At 43.4% G+C, this 16,856-nt stretch overlaps 1 protein-coding gene across 1 annotated transcript; it reads right to left on the bottom strand.

The window, feature by feature from the left end:
- Nucleotides 1-811: 811 nt before the first annotated feature.
- LOC127919056 (lipopolysaccharide-responsive and beige-like anchor protein) lies at nt 812-15,219 on the bottom strand. The gene is made up of 5 exons (XM_052502475.1): nt 15,087-15,219; nt 14,476-14,822; nt 5,835-6,001; nt 1,077-1,149; nt 812-860 (listed from the first exon to the last, which is right to left on the bottom strand). The coding sequence occupies exons 2-5, from the start codon at nt 14,814-14,816 to the stop codon at nt 812-814; spliced, it is 630 nt and encodes a 209-aa protein (XP_052358435.1). The 5' UTR covers nt 14,817-14,822; nt 15,087-15,219.
- Between the last annotated feature and the right edge of the window lie 1,637 nt (nt 15,220-16,856).

Below are 16,856 nucleotides of genomic sequence, written 5' to 3'. Positions count from 1 at the left end.
AAGAGGGGGCAGGGGGGGGGGCAGTGGGAGTGGCCAGGGTCATTTCATATGCAGAGAGGAAAGGGACAGTGACCTCTACATTCTCAGTTACTCTGGTCTGTGCACGCCCACACACACACGCATGTATGGACACACACGCATAATCCCCTCACACTCCGACACACCCAACCACAACCCCCCACACACACACACACAAATCCCTAACCCCCCTGCAGCTATCAATCAACTTTCCATTTTGTTTGCGGCAGTAGACATCCCAAACACTCCCATTAGTGGGCTGACCCCTGACCCAGGCCTCTAGGACCCACCCCTCCTCCCTGTACCGCAGCACAGCTACAATCAGTTTGTTAAAACTGATCCACTCTATTGAGGCCTTTACCAGCCTTGATGTCATTACCAAAGGGCCTGTGTTAGTGCTGTTTAGATGAAGCGTGAGAAATGTCCCGTAATTCTGCAGTGTGTATACTGGTGTGCCTGTGTCTGAGGGTGGGATGGTAGGGTTAGCCTCAGATTATTGACAGTCAGGTTGGAAATCTAGAGAAACCTTTATTGGGATAAGTGGTTCATATAAAAGACGAGTTTGATATCATTAGAATCTAGTGTGTGTGTATGTGTGAGTGTGTGTAAGGACTTTGTGACATCTGCTGATGTAATGAGGGCTTTATAAATGCATTTGATTTGTGTGAAATCCATGTGGTCCATGATGCTCTCTAGACGGGTACTTACTGGTGCCCTCGATGAGGAGCTCCTGTCCGTGACTACCCAGCAGGGTGCGAGAGAGGAAGGGGCAAAGTCCACAAAGATCTCTCTCTCAGTAGGGGGCAGCCTTATCCAGAGCATGCTCCAGTCTCTCTGAGATACTGAGGGGAAGATGAGACACTCATATTCAAACACATGCACGTTACACGTTTACACCAGGCAAATATGTAGAATAGAATATTCAAATGCATAGCGGTGACTTTATATCTGAAATTGATCCACAAAGCAGCAGCTAAAACCACTACAGAATCCACAATATTGTCGAACATCACAACACAAATAGACAAAAATTAAGAATGTGTGTGTGTGTGTATCACCTCATACTGGGGGCTGTGTCCCGGGTCATTGGGGACAGCGTGGGGACAGATGGCAGGTTGGTGCTGGCTGATCCTGGTGGAAACCAGAGAGCCTCATTATTAGTCTGGGAGCAGGACAGGACAGTAGACACACACGAACAGAAGAGCGCACACACACACACACACACACTCACACACACACACACACACACACACACACACACACACACACACCTCCCTCATCCACCTCAATGCATTTCTACATAAAGGAAGGAGTGGAGTATAAATGTGGTTTCTGGAGATAATCCAGTGGTTCATTATTAGCATCATTATCAGTATAAGTATCGTTAATAGTATCATTATTATAATATTCGCATCAGTACCTTTATTAGTATCAGTACCTTTATTAGTATCAGTACCTTTATTAGTATCAGTACCTTTATTAGTATCAGTACCATAATTAGTATCAGTACCATTATTAGTATCAGTACCATTATTAGTATCAGTATCATTATTTGTACCAGCATCATTATTCGTACCAGCATCATTATTCGTACCAGCATCAGTATTCATACCAGCATCAGTATTAGTACCAGCATCAGTATTATTATTAGTATAAGTATCATTATTAGTATCAGTATCATTATTAGTATCATTATTAGCATTATTAGTATCATTATTAGTATCAGTATCATTATTAGTATCAGTATCATTATTAGCATCATTATCAGTATCATTATTAGCATCATTATCAGTATCATTATTAGCATCATTATCAGTATTAGCATCATTATCAGTATCAGTATCATTATTAGTAGCAGTATCATTATTAGCATCATTATTAGTATCAGTATCGTTATTAGTATCAGTATCATTATTAGTACCAGCATCAGTATTAGTATCAATATCATTATTCGTATCAGTATCATTATTCGTATCAGTATTCGTATCAATATTCGTATCAGTATCATTATTCGTATCAGTACCATTATTAGTATCAGCACCATTATTAGTATCAGCACCATTATTAGTATCAGTATCATTATAAGTATCATTATTAGCATCAGTATCATTACCGTATCAGTATCATTATCATTATTCGTAACAGTATCATTATTAGTATCAGTATCATTATTCGTATCAGAACCATTATTAGTATCAGTATCATTATTAGTATCATTATTAGCATCAGTATCATTATAAGTATCATTATTGGCATTAGTATCATTACTCGTATCAGTATCAATATTAGTATCAGTATCATTGTTAGTATCAGTACCATTATTAGTATCAGTATCATTATTCGTATCAGTATTATTAGTATCAGTATCAATATTCGCATCAGTACCTTTATTAGTATCAGTACCTTTATTAGTATCAGTACCTTTATTAGTATCAGTACCATAATTAGTATCAGTACCATTATTAGTATCAGTACCATTATTTGTACCAGCATCATTATTCGCACCAGCATCAGTATTCATACCAGCATCAGTATTAGTACCAGCATCAGTATTATTATTAGTATCAGTATCATTATTAGTATCAGTATCATTATTAGTATCATTATTAGCATTATTAGTATCAGTATCGTTATTAGTATCAGTAGCATTATTGATATCAGTATCATTATTAGCACCATTATCAGTATCATTATTAGCATCATTATTAGTATCAGTATCAGTATTAGTATCAGTATCGTTATTAGTATCAGTATCGTTATTAGTATCAGTATCGTTATTAGTATCAGTATCGTTATTAGTACCGGCCTCAGTATTAGTATCAGTATTAGTATCAGTATTAGTATCAATATCATTATTCGTATCAATATCATTATTAGTATCAGTATCGCTATTGGTACCAGTATCGTTATTGGTATCAGTATCGTTATTAGCATCATTATTAGCATCATTATTAGTATCAGTATCGTTATTAGTATCATTATTAGCATCATTATTAGTATCAGTATCATTATTAGTATCCGTAGCATTATTAGTATCAGTATCATTATTAGCACCATTATTAGTATCAATACCTTTATTAGTATCAGTACCTTTATTAGTATCAGTACCTTTATTAGTATCAGTACCTTTATTAGTATCAGTACCATTATTTGTACCAGCATCAGTATTAGTACCAGCATCAGTATCAGCATCATTATTCGTATCAGCATCAGTATTAGTACCAGCATCACTTTTAGTACCAGCATCACTTTTAGTACCAGCATCACTTTTAGTACCAGCATCACTTTTAGTACCAGCATCACTATTAGTACCAGCATCATTATTAGTATCAGTATCATTATTAGTATCAGTATCATTATTAGCATCATTATCAGTATCATTATTAGCACCATTATTAGTATCAGTATCATTATTAGTATCAGTATCATTATTAGCAGCATTATTCATATCAGTATCATTATTGGTAGCAGTATCGTTATTGGTATCAGTATCGTTATTGGTATCAGTATCGTTATTGGTATCAGTATCATTATTAGCATCAGTATCATTATTAGTATCCGTAGCATTATTAGTATCAGTATCATTATTAGCATCATTATTAGTATCAGTATCAAGTATTAGTATCAGTATCATTATTAGTACCAGCATCAGTATTAGTATCAGTATTAGTATCAATATCATTATTCGTATGCATATCATTATTCGTATCCATATCGTTATTAGTATCAGTATCGTTATTAGTATCAGTATCGTATTAATATGATTATCAGTATCAGTACCATTACTAGTCTGATAGCAGGATATGACAATACATTGGCCCTCCACACCAATACATTACTGCACTGAAGGAACGAGTGGCTCAATAAATCTGTTTTGAGGGTTTCCATTCTAATGTTCCAGAACGGGTGGATGTATGTGTGTGTGGGATAAGTGTAGTGTAATTGTCTGGTGTTAGATAGTGGATGATGTAGAGCTGCCTCCGTACAGCTTCCTTCCACTTGGGCACAGATCATTTTGTTCATGTATGGCCTAATTAATGCTCCATTCATCAGGGAATATTCATGCAGATTGTTTTTACAAACCAGCATGGATATTAGCATGTTTTTCTTTACACACCACTATGGATACAGGATTTGTTTGCCTTTTGAGCTGATTTTGGACTGAACAATTTCAAAATGTTCCGGTAAATAATGAAAATGATTTTATATAAAGTAAGCAAAAAAAAGTCTACTTTTTTAATTAACACATTTGCTTTCATCGCTTTGGGCACATATTCATGAAATGACTTCCAGGTGCTTTACGACACCGTCCTCGCGGCAGAGACACACGAGTCTATAACGTCTACAAAGCACAACATTTGATTGATCTGGCAATAAATTCTATTTCACTGTCGCCCATAAATTCCATAATGCCCGGCTGAATACATGGAGGCGAATCCTCTGGTGTTCGGTGGGCTTGTTTTCCCAGCCGTAAGGGAAGGTCTCAGAGCGGGGATAACTCTTAGGGAATGACAGGCTGTGGACTGGAATGTGTGTGTGTGGACACGGGGCCCCGTCTTTAAGCACCACTGTGCTGTGTGGCCCGTTGAGAGGCTCCCGGTGGACATGAAGTAGCTCCTTCAAACAGTGGAGGAGTAAATTAACTTCTCTCTATTAATCCTCCCACTGGCCCCCTTAAACACACACACACACACACACACACCGCCTTCACACACACTCCTCTCAAACCGCACACACACACACACACACTTACGCAAACATTTCCCACCTAAAACACACACACACACATATAAAACATGCTCTATCCACACACAGAACATGAAAGGAAATGTCAATAGGTCTTCTGCCCAGTGTTTACCGACTGTCACCATGGACTAAAGGAGTCCTACTCCACTCAATAGACAAGACTGCATAGAAAACAATGTGGACTTGATATAGTTTATACATTAATCTATGATTCTATAACTTATGCATAATTTATCATTCATATTCACTGTATAATTCCTAGTTCTACGACACACAGATCACTGTTCTTTACCTAATGTCAACATGGCATCATCACATTTAAGCCAAACCTAAATAAATACCCCATTAAGACCGAATAAAAGTCTGCATTAGTGCTGCAGTCAGAGTACTGTACTATATAGCGTCTGACAGTGATCCCTGATAACGCACTAATCCTGTAATAATGCTGCTCGGTCTGCCTGCTCTGCTGTGTTCCAGGCTAACTGGATTACACAGCGTGGAGGGAACATTTAGAAAGACACACTGAAATACTATCCTACATTTTATTCATCTAGCAGACGCTCTTATCCAGAGTGACTTACAGGAGCAATGAGGGTTAAGTGCCTTGCTCAAGGGCACATCGGCAGATTTTTCACCTAGCTGGCTCGGGGATTACAGCCCCAACGCTCTTAACCACTAGGCTACCTGCCACCTTATACTGAGGGACTCATCTATGGAACCTAACATAGAAGTACTGCGAAGGCTTAAGGAGGCAGATTAGGGACTGTGGTATCAACACAGGTTTTAGGAAGAGGATAAGACGACTCTTTTACTTTCAGATAAGCTGCAAAGCACATCATACGGTGATATTTTGAAAGTTCAATATCTTGAAAACTTCACTGCGGACAAGCAAAACATTTCGGGACTGTAAAAAAAAAAATTTTGACAGGTATTTTCCTTGGGTTTGGCAAGCTTGAATTCTTGGTGTTGTCATTGACTTCTCCTTTGATGCAGCTCTGACGTGCCATCTCCGTAGCATGGTAACCTTACTGCTGGGACACCTAACATACCTCCTAATGTCTGGGACTCACCGGCTGCAGCCTCAGCGGTGGTGCTCTGGGAGGCATCGCCCGTGGAAACCACGGCAACGTTGACTGGTGTCCCGGCGGCCCCCACAGCAGCGGTGGCTGATGGGACAGGAGTGGAGGAGCCTGGGGACGGAGCCCCGCCCACCTTCTTGGGCGCCACCCGAACACTTCTGTAAAAGATGAATAAATATGAAAACGTGTGTTGAATACTATTACACATTAGAAAATCCATTCCTTGAGACATCTGAATAACTAAGGACATAAGAACAGAACTTTTGTCATTCTAGAATATAAACAATAGTGATGATGTCAGTTTAGTAGGCATACTGCATAGTGAGATGTGATTGATAAGACAGGCTGCAGCATGCGAAAACAACAGTACAGGATCCCATTTAGACAGTAGAGTCATTAGAGGTCTATTTCCCTGACACAGAATATTCAGTAATGGCTGCATCCATCTTGCCTGAAATCGATTGGCTCCCTGCAACACTCACTCACTCAGTAAGTCAGTAAACATTGTGATTTATTAACGGAAGGTCCACCATTACAAATAATATTAAATCTTCAATACATTGTTAGGGATGTGACCACGACAACATACAAAATTGGAAAATCTGGATTCTGGCTCGGAGACAAATGGAGCACACACGACAGAAAAGTAGGAATTCCTGATAAATAAATCTGATATATTTTGGTAATCAGCTGGAAGGAATAAGATCATTTAAAGGTATCAGCAGATGAACCTGCTCTTTCTTACACAATATAGCTCAAAGAAAAGAAGCTACCGCACATTGTTCTTGCTATGTATCCCATTTGTTTTGAGCCAACAGTTGGGACACAGCCTTTGTAGTGGTTTTACTCCTCTACTATTGTTTTAAACACATGGATAACAGACATGGTCATAGACCCACAGCAGAAGCTGTAGTAAACTACTTTACTCTTAGGATACCTTAGGTTACACTAGGGGTGGGCAACATGCGGCCCGCGGACAGGATCCGGCCCGCAAGCCCATTCATTCTGTGTCCCGCTGGAGGTTTGGTTAGGGGGTTTGGTTAAAAGCACTCCAGGACACTCTTGAACGTCTACAAATATATAGAAGGTACGTAGACGTTATAATGACCCTATATGTTTACACTGTATCCCTGTCCTCAAGGTCCCTACTGTATACTATGGGCCAGTGTTGGAGGTCCTGGTCTACCCCCATCCATAACACAGTGGTCTGTGTAGGTTACAGATGATGTGGACGCGATTAAGGCAGGGGGTTGGGTTAAATGCGGAAGACACATTTCAGTTGAATGCATTCAGTTCTCCCCCCTTTCCCTGACCAATGCTGCATCGCTATATCTCTACAGTATGGGTCCTAGTGTACTACCATACGTAACGTGGTCTGGTGTGCTACTTGAGTCACAGGTTACTAATACCAGTGTATCCCTCTCCCTAGGGGCCAGTGCTGTAGGAGACCTGGTGCCCTCCTATCAATAACATCCTTACAGGAAGAGAGCGGAAACAGCGTCTGGATAAAGCTGTCAGTTTAAACTAGGCTTCCTGACAGGCCAGTGGCCCTATCAAAGTAGACCTGGGCCTTCTTATCAGTGCTGACACAGAGGGAGCATGGCCTAATCACTACCTACTGGTCAAACACACACACACACACACACACACACACAAACACAGAGAGAGAGAGAAACTCACACACACAGAGAAACACACTCAGAGAGGAGTATGTTGACTGGGCTTCAGTAGCTCCGCAGACAGAAAGCTGGCGTTGGTATCAAAGCAGGGCCTGGATGATTTAAGACGGCAGATGACACACATTAGGCTGAAGGTACTTTGGATGTTAAACACTGACTGGTTCTGACCCCGCTGTGATCTATGCTGCAGGATGATACAGTCTGGCTGCAGAAATACCAGCAGGGTAGTCTACTCTCTTCACACACACTGTTTAGTACATACAGGTAATGTTTTAGCTACTTCTGCTGAATGCACTTATGGCACGTTCCTCTGGATAAGAGTGTTTTGCATAATTTCTCAAATGAAATCAATGTATTCCACAATGATAGTTGTCTTATTTGGTGTTGTAGTCTTGTTTCTAGAACAGGGAATCATTGTGGAATACATTGTTTTCATTTGAGAAATTATGCCAAACACTCTTATGTCCGTAATGTATATTGTAAATTCCTTCCAATCCATCATTGAACAGGAATCAACTACTGCTGGCTATCTTCAAGCATATCACAGGTTTATTGCCAATATGGCCGCTCTATAATTGTGGTAGTGTATAACCATCTGCAGTTCCAATGTTGAATCTGTGACATTAATATGACTTAAAGGGACAGTTCACCCAAATTACAAAACAAGGTATGACAGCAATCCACACTTTGGTTAAGTTTCCTTGGCATTGTTTACACATGCTAACGCTTTAGCATTTGTGGCACAAATCCCATTTATGTCATGGGACCGATATTAGCATTTTTCACGCATCATGTCCAAATCATTTATAAGTGACTTTGTTGAGCTTCACAATCAATTTGAGATAGTTTCGGATGATTTGGCACCAAACAATCACCTCAGCCCTTAATTAATGGCCCTCTTCTGAACAGTAAAGGACATAAGAAATAGGAATTAATACACTAGCTAATCAGCCTCGGCTCACAGTCAAAAACCCACCGCTGTCCCTTCGCAGTGGTTGGTAACAACTATCCTATTCTGCTTTACACTTAACCTATTTGTAGATCAAACAATCAAATGGGATGACTCTCCAGGACCCTAGCTTGCTAAGCGGTAACTTTATACACAGGCGCTCACTTTCTCACTTACACTTTCAGCCTGTAAGCACATTCCTCAATTCAACTCTTAGGAATAGCAGAGATTAATGAAATTGCTTGTGTTTACAAGGCGGCAAGCCCGGTTATTGGTTAAAACCTCTAAATTATTCAGGCCCTGACAACCCGAAACCCAGAGCTTTGCTTCTCCCAGCTCCTCTCCTGGTCGTGGGTTTAACAGTAACAGCCAAGCACCTGCTCTGACGGCTGATTAATCGACAGGGGCGTGGGGCTCAACGATAAGTGTAGCTAATAACCTAACTAAATTATTTAAAGGCCTGAGTTGCTGGGGAACAGATGGAGAACCTAACACTGAACCCCAACCCTGTACCGCCACCCACACCCACACCCCTCCCCATGGGCTTGACATAGCCTGTCTTCTCTTACTCATAACCAGTGCAGAGAACCAGACCATGGTCTCTCCTGTCTCTCTCCAGCCGCTGTCGACACCTCTCTCCCTAGGTGCTTCACATCAGCACCACCCCTGATACTAGTGACTCCCATCCAATCTAGTCAGTATCTGACCAGCCAGGTTTACTGGATAGGCCTTTCCCTTCTGGTATGACTTAGAGTAGACATATCTGGCACTGCCTTTCCCTTCTGGTATGACTTAGAGTAGACATATCTGGCACTGCCTTTCCCTTCTGGTATGACTTAGAGTAGACATATCTGGCACTGCCTTTCCCTTCTGGTATGACTTAGAGTAGACATATCTGGCACTGCCCTTCCCTTCTGGTATGACTTAGAGTAGACATATCTGGCACTGCCTTTCCCTTCTGGTATGACTTAGAGTAGACATATCTGGCACTGCCTTTCCCTTCTGGTATGACTTAGAGTAGACATATCTGGCACTGCCTTCCCCTTCTGGTATGACTTAGAGTAGACATATCTGGCACTGCCTTTCCCTTCTGGTATGACTTAGAGTAGACATATCTGGCACTGCCTTTCCCTTCTGGTATGACTTAGAGTAGACATATCTGGCACTGCCTTCCCCTTCTGGTATGACTTAGAGTAGACATATCTGGCACTGCCTTTCCCTTCTGGTATGACTTAGAGTAGACATATCTGGCACTGCCTTTCCCTTCTGGTATGACTTAGAGTAGACATATCTGGCACTGCCTTTCCCTTCTGGTATGACTTACAGTAGACATATCTGGCACTGCCTTTCCCTTCTGGTATGACTTGGTAGACATATCTGGCACTGCCTTTCCCTTCTGGTATGACTTAGAGTAGACATATCTGGCACTGCCTTTCCTTCTGGTATGACTTAGAGTAGACATATCTGGCACTGCCTTTCCCTTCTGGTATGACTTACAGTAGACATATCTGGCACTGCCCTTCCTTCTGGTATGACTTAGAGTAGACATATCTGGCACTGCCCTTTCCCTTCTGGTATGACTTAGAGTAGACATATCTGGCACTGCCTTTCCCTTCTGGTATGACTTAGAGTAGACATATCTGGCACTGCCTTTCTCTTCTGGTATGACTTAGAGTAGACATATCTGGCACTGCCTTCCCTTCTGGTATGACTTAGAGTAGACATATCTGGCACTGCCTTTCCCTTCTGGTATGACTTAGAGTAGACATATCTGGCACTACCTTTCCCTTCTGGTATGACTTAGAGTAGACATATCTGGCACTACCATTTCCTTCTGGTATGACTTAGAGTAGACATATCTGGCACTGCCCTTCCCTTCTGGTATGACTTAGAGTAGACATATCTGGCACTGCCCTTCCCTTCTGGTATGACTTAGAGTAGACATATCTGGCACTGCCTTTTTCCCTTCTGGTATGACTTAGAGTAGACATATCTGGCACTGCCCTTTCCTTCTGGTATGACTTAGAGTAGACATATCTGGCACTGCCCTTCCTTCTGGTATGACTTAGAGTAGACATATCTGGCACTGCCTTTCCCTTTTGGTATGACTTAGAGTAGACATATCTGGCACTGCCTTTCCCTTCTGGTATGACTTAGAGTAGACATATCTGGCACTGCCCTTTCTGATGGCTATAGTAGAGTATGTGAATTATTTAATCATCCAACACGTCACGCAATACCAGCTACACATGTTTACGTATCGTGTTTTCAAACATGGTTCACACTTACTGCAAAAGAACAACAGGCCATTAGTCCGAATCCACATGGGAATTGTTAAGTGGGCTGAACTATATTTTTAATTCCCAAGTGGACGTTGAGGTTAGCATCAGATTCCCACCACAGACGAGCTTAACAGGACACATTGAAGTAAATATCCAGATGAATGCTAACTGCATGTCTCATACTGTTGCCCCCTCCAGAGGCGCCCTCCCCCCTACCCCCATTCTCCTGTTTATCCTTATGGCTTATTCATGTAGGGGATGGGGGTGGGGCCCCAGCAGCTGTCTGTCTGTCTGTGTCCCATTCAGTCTGGCTTTGATCTTCCTCCCTCTCCCCTGCATGCGGCCCTGTGCATGTGAATCATGCCTCCTGTGTTCTTTATACCCCCCACAACAACAACCCCTTTCCAACCTCCAACGGTCTACCCGTCACTTTCAGTCACAGCGTCCGGTTGGACCTGGCCTTGATGACATCAGTGATTAAAGACAGTAGTGTTTGGCCTGAGGACAGCAGAGGTGGTGAGAAAGAAGGAGAGATGGAGCACCCTCCATGTCTCTCCCAGTGTGACAGGGGATCACACTAAAGGTTCCTATTCAAGGAGGCCCATTGTCATCTATCTGGTCTGACAAGTATCTCTGTCATGGCAGTATGCTGTTTGTTGATCACAGTATGTTCAAGTGCCAATGAGCAACTAGCCATGATATTTGCATTCAATAAATTTCTTTGCAATTCCTTACCACAAAACATCACATTTTCAACATGGCCGATCTTTGCGTTACAAGTCCAACTTACAGCATTCAAAATGCCTTACTAACACAAATGTCAAACTAACACCCACATTGGCTGGTGTAACATGCCATGTAAATCACACTGCTATTCTTCCTCCCGTAGATGACTGTTTACCGGGGCTCTGGTTAGCATCAGCAAATATTTGTGGACTTTGTCATAACAGGGGCATATCCCCGAGACGAATGTATGTATGGCAGAATCTAGCCGACCGGGCCTCCATCTCTCTGCCTAGTAAATAAATCAGAGTGATACTTCACCTCTGACCCCGGCCATTTTTATCTGGGAGATCCTGATTTTTCCACGCTCGTAAATTTAAAACCCTGGGACCAGTTATTTGGATGGGGGAAGGCCGGTTGGTTCCCATGTTTTGGCGTAGGTGTCAGCCTATCTGTCTGCACCGCTGTCACTGAGACTTCCAGGACTTTATGATGAACTACTGCTGTGTGTTTGAGCCTGAGGTACCTGAGCAGAGCTGGGCGATAAGTACAAGAATCCATATTGCGATACATTGCCCTAATTGATGTGATAACAATAACTAAAACGATAGCTTTATAACAGTCATGTACACCACAGTTAAATCATTTACACTACTATTACTAGTTTGATGGTTGTAGCCATTAATTGTCACATTTACAAATCACTCATATTAGGAAATGTATTTCATTTCAAACTTTACATTTCTCTAGAAAAGGCTACTTATCATCATGAACGATATCAGCAAAATGCCTAAGTAATCGGTGGTGTCAAAAAAACAAAAGGTTTATCGTCCCAGCTCCATTCCGGAACCATTTAGTGATCAGATTCATTTATATCATAGAGAAGTCTCTGTTTTATTATTGTCAGAATCATATTCATTTGTTGTCTTAAAAAGATGACTCAACTCTAAAATAAATACTTTCTGGGAACTATTTTAACCATTTCAAATACACCTACATGGAATTTCCCTACCATCTGAGTGAAAATGAAAAGCTAAAAGTCTGCACTGTAGAGATTAGAGTAGACCTGAGAGAGAGGAGCAGGGGAGAGCAGAGCCCAGACCTCAACACAGACAGTAGAGTAGACCTGAGAGAGAGAGCAGGGGAGAGCAGAGTCCAGACCTCAACACAGACGGTAGAGAGTAGACCTGAGAGAGAGAGCAGGGGAGAGCAGAGCCCAGACCTCAACACAGATGGTAGAGTAGACCTGAGAGAGGAGCAGGGGAGAGCAGAGCCCAGACCTCAACACAGACGGTAGAGAGTAGACCTGAGAGAGAGAGGAGCAGGGGAGAGCAGAGCCCAGACCTCAACACAGACGGTAGAGAGTAGACCTGAGAGAGAGAGGAGCAGGGGAGAACAGAGCCCAGACCTCAACACAGACGGTAGAGAGTAGACCTGAGAGAGAGAGGAGCAGGGGAGAGCAGAGCCCAGACCTCAACACAGACGGTAGAGAGTAGACCTGAGAGAGAGAGGAGCAGGGGAGAGCAGAGCCCAGAACTCAACACAGAGCACAGCCACGCAGTAGAGAGCAGGAACCACCAAGATAACCAGGCATCTCCGGAGCCAGAGGTTTCAGGGTCTGTGAGGGTAGGCGGATCCTGATGGGAGATAAAGGTAGAAGACCAGAGGAGGGGTGTGCTGACCTGGGAACCCCAGACCCCAGGCCATCATCTCTGGGTTTAGAGGGGCCGGAGCTGCCTGGGCTGGGGCCAGCTAGGGTTCTGACTGGGGCTCCCTGTGGCGAGGTAGAGCTGTTACTCTATGCTCTCCAGCTCTCCTCCTCTCCAACGCTAACGGCCCCGGGAGCCGCTCTAATCCCACCAGATATGAGGAGTGCCCAGAGTCCTGACAAAGCATTCCACAGATAAAGAGGCTGAGGATCACAGGGATGCCTCGGAATTCCCACCGATTGGAAGAGGAGTAGTGTGGCGGGGTGGAAGAGGGAGGGGAGGTGATGGAGAAACGCTTTCTTTCTTCCTTGGCATGAGAACCTTGACTAGGTGTCTCTCTTCCTGTGGAGGGAGGGGGGGGGATCTTGTTCTCTCTTTCCCGCTCGCTCGCTCTTTCCCTCTCCCCTCGTTCTTTCCCTCTCCCTCGCTCTTTCCCTCTCCCTCGCTCTTTCCCTCTCCCTCGCTCTTTCCCTCTCCCCTCGCTCTTTCCCTCTCCCCTCTTTCCTCTCTCCCTGCTTCCTTTGTGTCTGGTGTGCTACAGGGACATTTCCCCCAAATACAAACCAGACCTCGTTCTCAGTCCGTCCGTCAGCTCTCTCTCACTTAGAGATGTCTGTATAGTCTGTATAGGTACAGTACACCCCACCCACACACAGCAGCGCCTTGGGTTCCCACTAAGTCTCTGACCGCTCGCCCCCTCACTCCATAGGGGATCCATCTAGCCAGCTTCTCTTTCCCTTATTATAGTACCAGAGAGACAGACAGCCTAGCCCACGGTGCAGACAGAGAGAAAGAAAGACCGGGAGAGAGAGACGAAAAAGAGAAGCTATTAAATATCAGTGACAAGGTGAAAAGAAACAGCTTCCTGCTGGCTGCCACAGAGTCGTCTTTTAGATCAGTCTCTCTCTCTTCTCTCTCCTTCCTCTCCGCCTCTGGCAGATGCCTCGATTGTTTTGATGTGTTTTCCTGAAGACAGGTACTTTGTAGCCCTGTTTATTTGTGTTGAGAAGCCACGTCGACAGGCAAACCAGGGAGCTACAGGGATGGGATCGGGGGGTGCGGGGTACAAAAGTTTAAGGGGGTCTGTGATGGTAGTGGGTTTCTGTTGTGATGCTTCGCCTTCACTTAGTACATGTTCATGTTGGACCGTTTCAAGGTAGGGAGGTGAGGGGTTAAGAGCTGTGAGGCTGTGAACCGTGTCAAGAGGTATTTAAAAAGTTAGCAGACTCCGATACAGAGATCAGCCTTTGATAGACTGACCCTGATTCTAAAACTCTGTGGCCCACGCACCTGTCAAAGGATCTGAACTGGTTGGGGTTGTTTCCCATAGCAGCTTCCAGGAAGGCCGGCGGCAGAAGGCTGGGGTCCACCATGATGTCATCAGCAGGCGCCGAGACCAGGCTGCGCAGGATGTCCTTCACGTTCTTCCCGCCCCTGGCGTCCGCCGTGGGGTTGTCTCTGTGACCCCTGACCTCTGAGGAGAGGGTGGACAGGGCCTCGGACACGGCGTCGGGCCCCTGGGCGGTGGTGTCCGCCTCGCTGGGGCCACGAGCTATGGTCATCCCCGATGCCAGAGTCTCGGCGACGGAGGGACACACTGCTCTCCAGGTCGGGACCGCCAGAGACAGCATTACTGTCTGATGGGAGGAATCATTAAAGGAGGTTTATAAACGTTGAGAAAAACCTGAACCTTCTACGTGCTTCAAAAAATTACTTTGAGAATCTACTACAGTAATTGTAAACTACTTTAAAGACTATCAACACACCAGTACATTTCAAGGCACAATCAAGACAATTGGAAATTCCATATATAAGTAATGTATAAGAGAGATTGACATGTTGAGGATGGACACTTGGCTAGATGGAGCTCCTCTGCGTAGCCATATGGGTGAGGTGTGTACCTGCGCTCCTGGCAGACTGGCTGCGCTGGGGGAGTTTCTTGTCGTTTTGGGGCTCCAGGATGTCTCGGTACTTGGACACCATGAGAACAGAGATGAAGTAAACCACAGCCAGGGCCAAGAACTGAGCCTGCTTACTGTCCTCCTTTACCCAAACACACACAACATGCAAAACACAGCTATAATACAGCACACCGCCAGTCTGTAATATGTTTGAGTATGTACAGATGTAGGATCTTAATTTGACCACCCTGTTGCAGAAGAACTTTCCTGCAATGCAGGATTTTTTTTTTTACTTGTAGTGTATTTAAGGTTTTAATAAGGCTTCTGAAATGTGTCATTTCCACTTTGAAATTTCAGACTTGATTTTCAACATTTCCTGTTGCTGCAGGAACAGTTTCCTGCTGTAGCAAACTGGCTCAAATTAAGATCCTACATGTACACAGTATTTTTTTTTTTTGAAAATCATGAGGTCTTCCAAAAAGACAGCAATAACAAGTTTTTACAATGCATAGGTACTGTTATTTATTTGAAAAGTTGACTTGTCTCAACCTCAATCTTTATCAAAGATTTGTAAACTCACGATATCTCTGAAGACCACGGCTCTGAGGCGGTTGATGTCCATTTCCTGTAGCAGACGGTCCATGTCTCTGATGGGAGACATCCTTCCTGTCACAACATCAACAGGGCTCTGCAGGTGTAGAACACACGCACACACAGACACGCACACAGACAGACACAGACACGCACAGACACACACATAATAATGTAAGCAACTATTGCTGGTTAATGCTGAAAATACCATTATCAGTTTATATACTCTACCCACTGTCCAAAACTAGACTTCTCTGTAAGTCTAAGACATCACAAATGATAACGGATTGTCATGGAAGGTGTATGTGTTAGCAGAGGTCAACCTCAACGGCCCATTCCACCACCAGTAGAGTGTTGGAAATCAACCCATGGGAAGTGTATAGTTGACCAGTCCTCATACAGTACAGTATCTGCCCCATTCAGTGGGATGTTGTGTTTCCCTTGAGACTCAGACCCTTAACATAATGGGTTTACCATAGAGCCACTCACTGCATTATGAATGAGACTTTACACACCGGTTTCAGGAAGAAAAACTGTTTTACTGGAAGTCACCATATCAAATCAAAAGGCCAACAATGACAAAGGGCCTTGTCTAGTGTAACATAACAGCAGGCGAAGTAATGCAATAAGATATCAGCTAATGCAATAACAACTCTCTGCTATTACATAGGAGGACCACAGAGGATGGGTTCCTGCCGGGGAAGTATTGGGATGCAACGCAAGACAAAGGACGACTTAGAGGGATGCTTACAATTCACTAAGTGCAGCGATCCTATTCAACTAATATACAGGAGGAAAAATGTCATCAATTATGGTGTTTCTCCATGTCTGCTAGGGAGGGAAATGTCATCAATTATGGTGTTTCTCCATGTCTGCTAGGGAGGGAAATGTCATCAATTATGGTGTTTCTCCATGTCTGCTAGGAGGGAAATGTCATCAATTATGGTGTTTCTCCATGTCTGCTAGGGAGGGAAATGTCATCAATTATGGTGTTTCTCCATGTCTGCTAGGGAGGGAAATGTCATCAATTATGGTGTTTCTCCATGTCTGCTAGGGAGGGAAATGTCATCAATTATGGGGTTTCTCCATGTCTGCTAGGGAGGGAAATGTCATCAATTATGGTGTTTCTCCATGTCTGCTAGGGAGGGAAATGTCATCAATTATGGTGTTTCTCCATGT

Source organism: Oncorhynchus keta, unplaced genomic scaffold, assembly GCF_023373465.1.
Source record: "Oncorhynchus keta strain PuntledgeMale-10-30-2019 unplaced genomic scaffold, Oket_V2 Un_contig_15593_pilon_pilon, whole genome shotgun sequence".
NCBI classification, from domain to species: Eukaryota; Metazoa; Chordata; class Actinopteri; order Salmoniformes; family Salmonidae; genus Oncorhynchus; species Oncorhynchus keta.
Note: the sequence above shows the minus strand (reverse complement) of the source record. Positions and strands in the feature narration are given on the sequence as shown.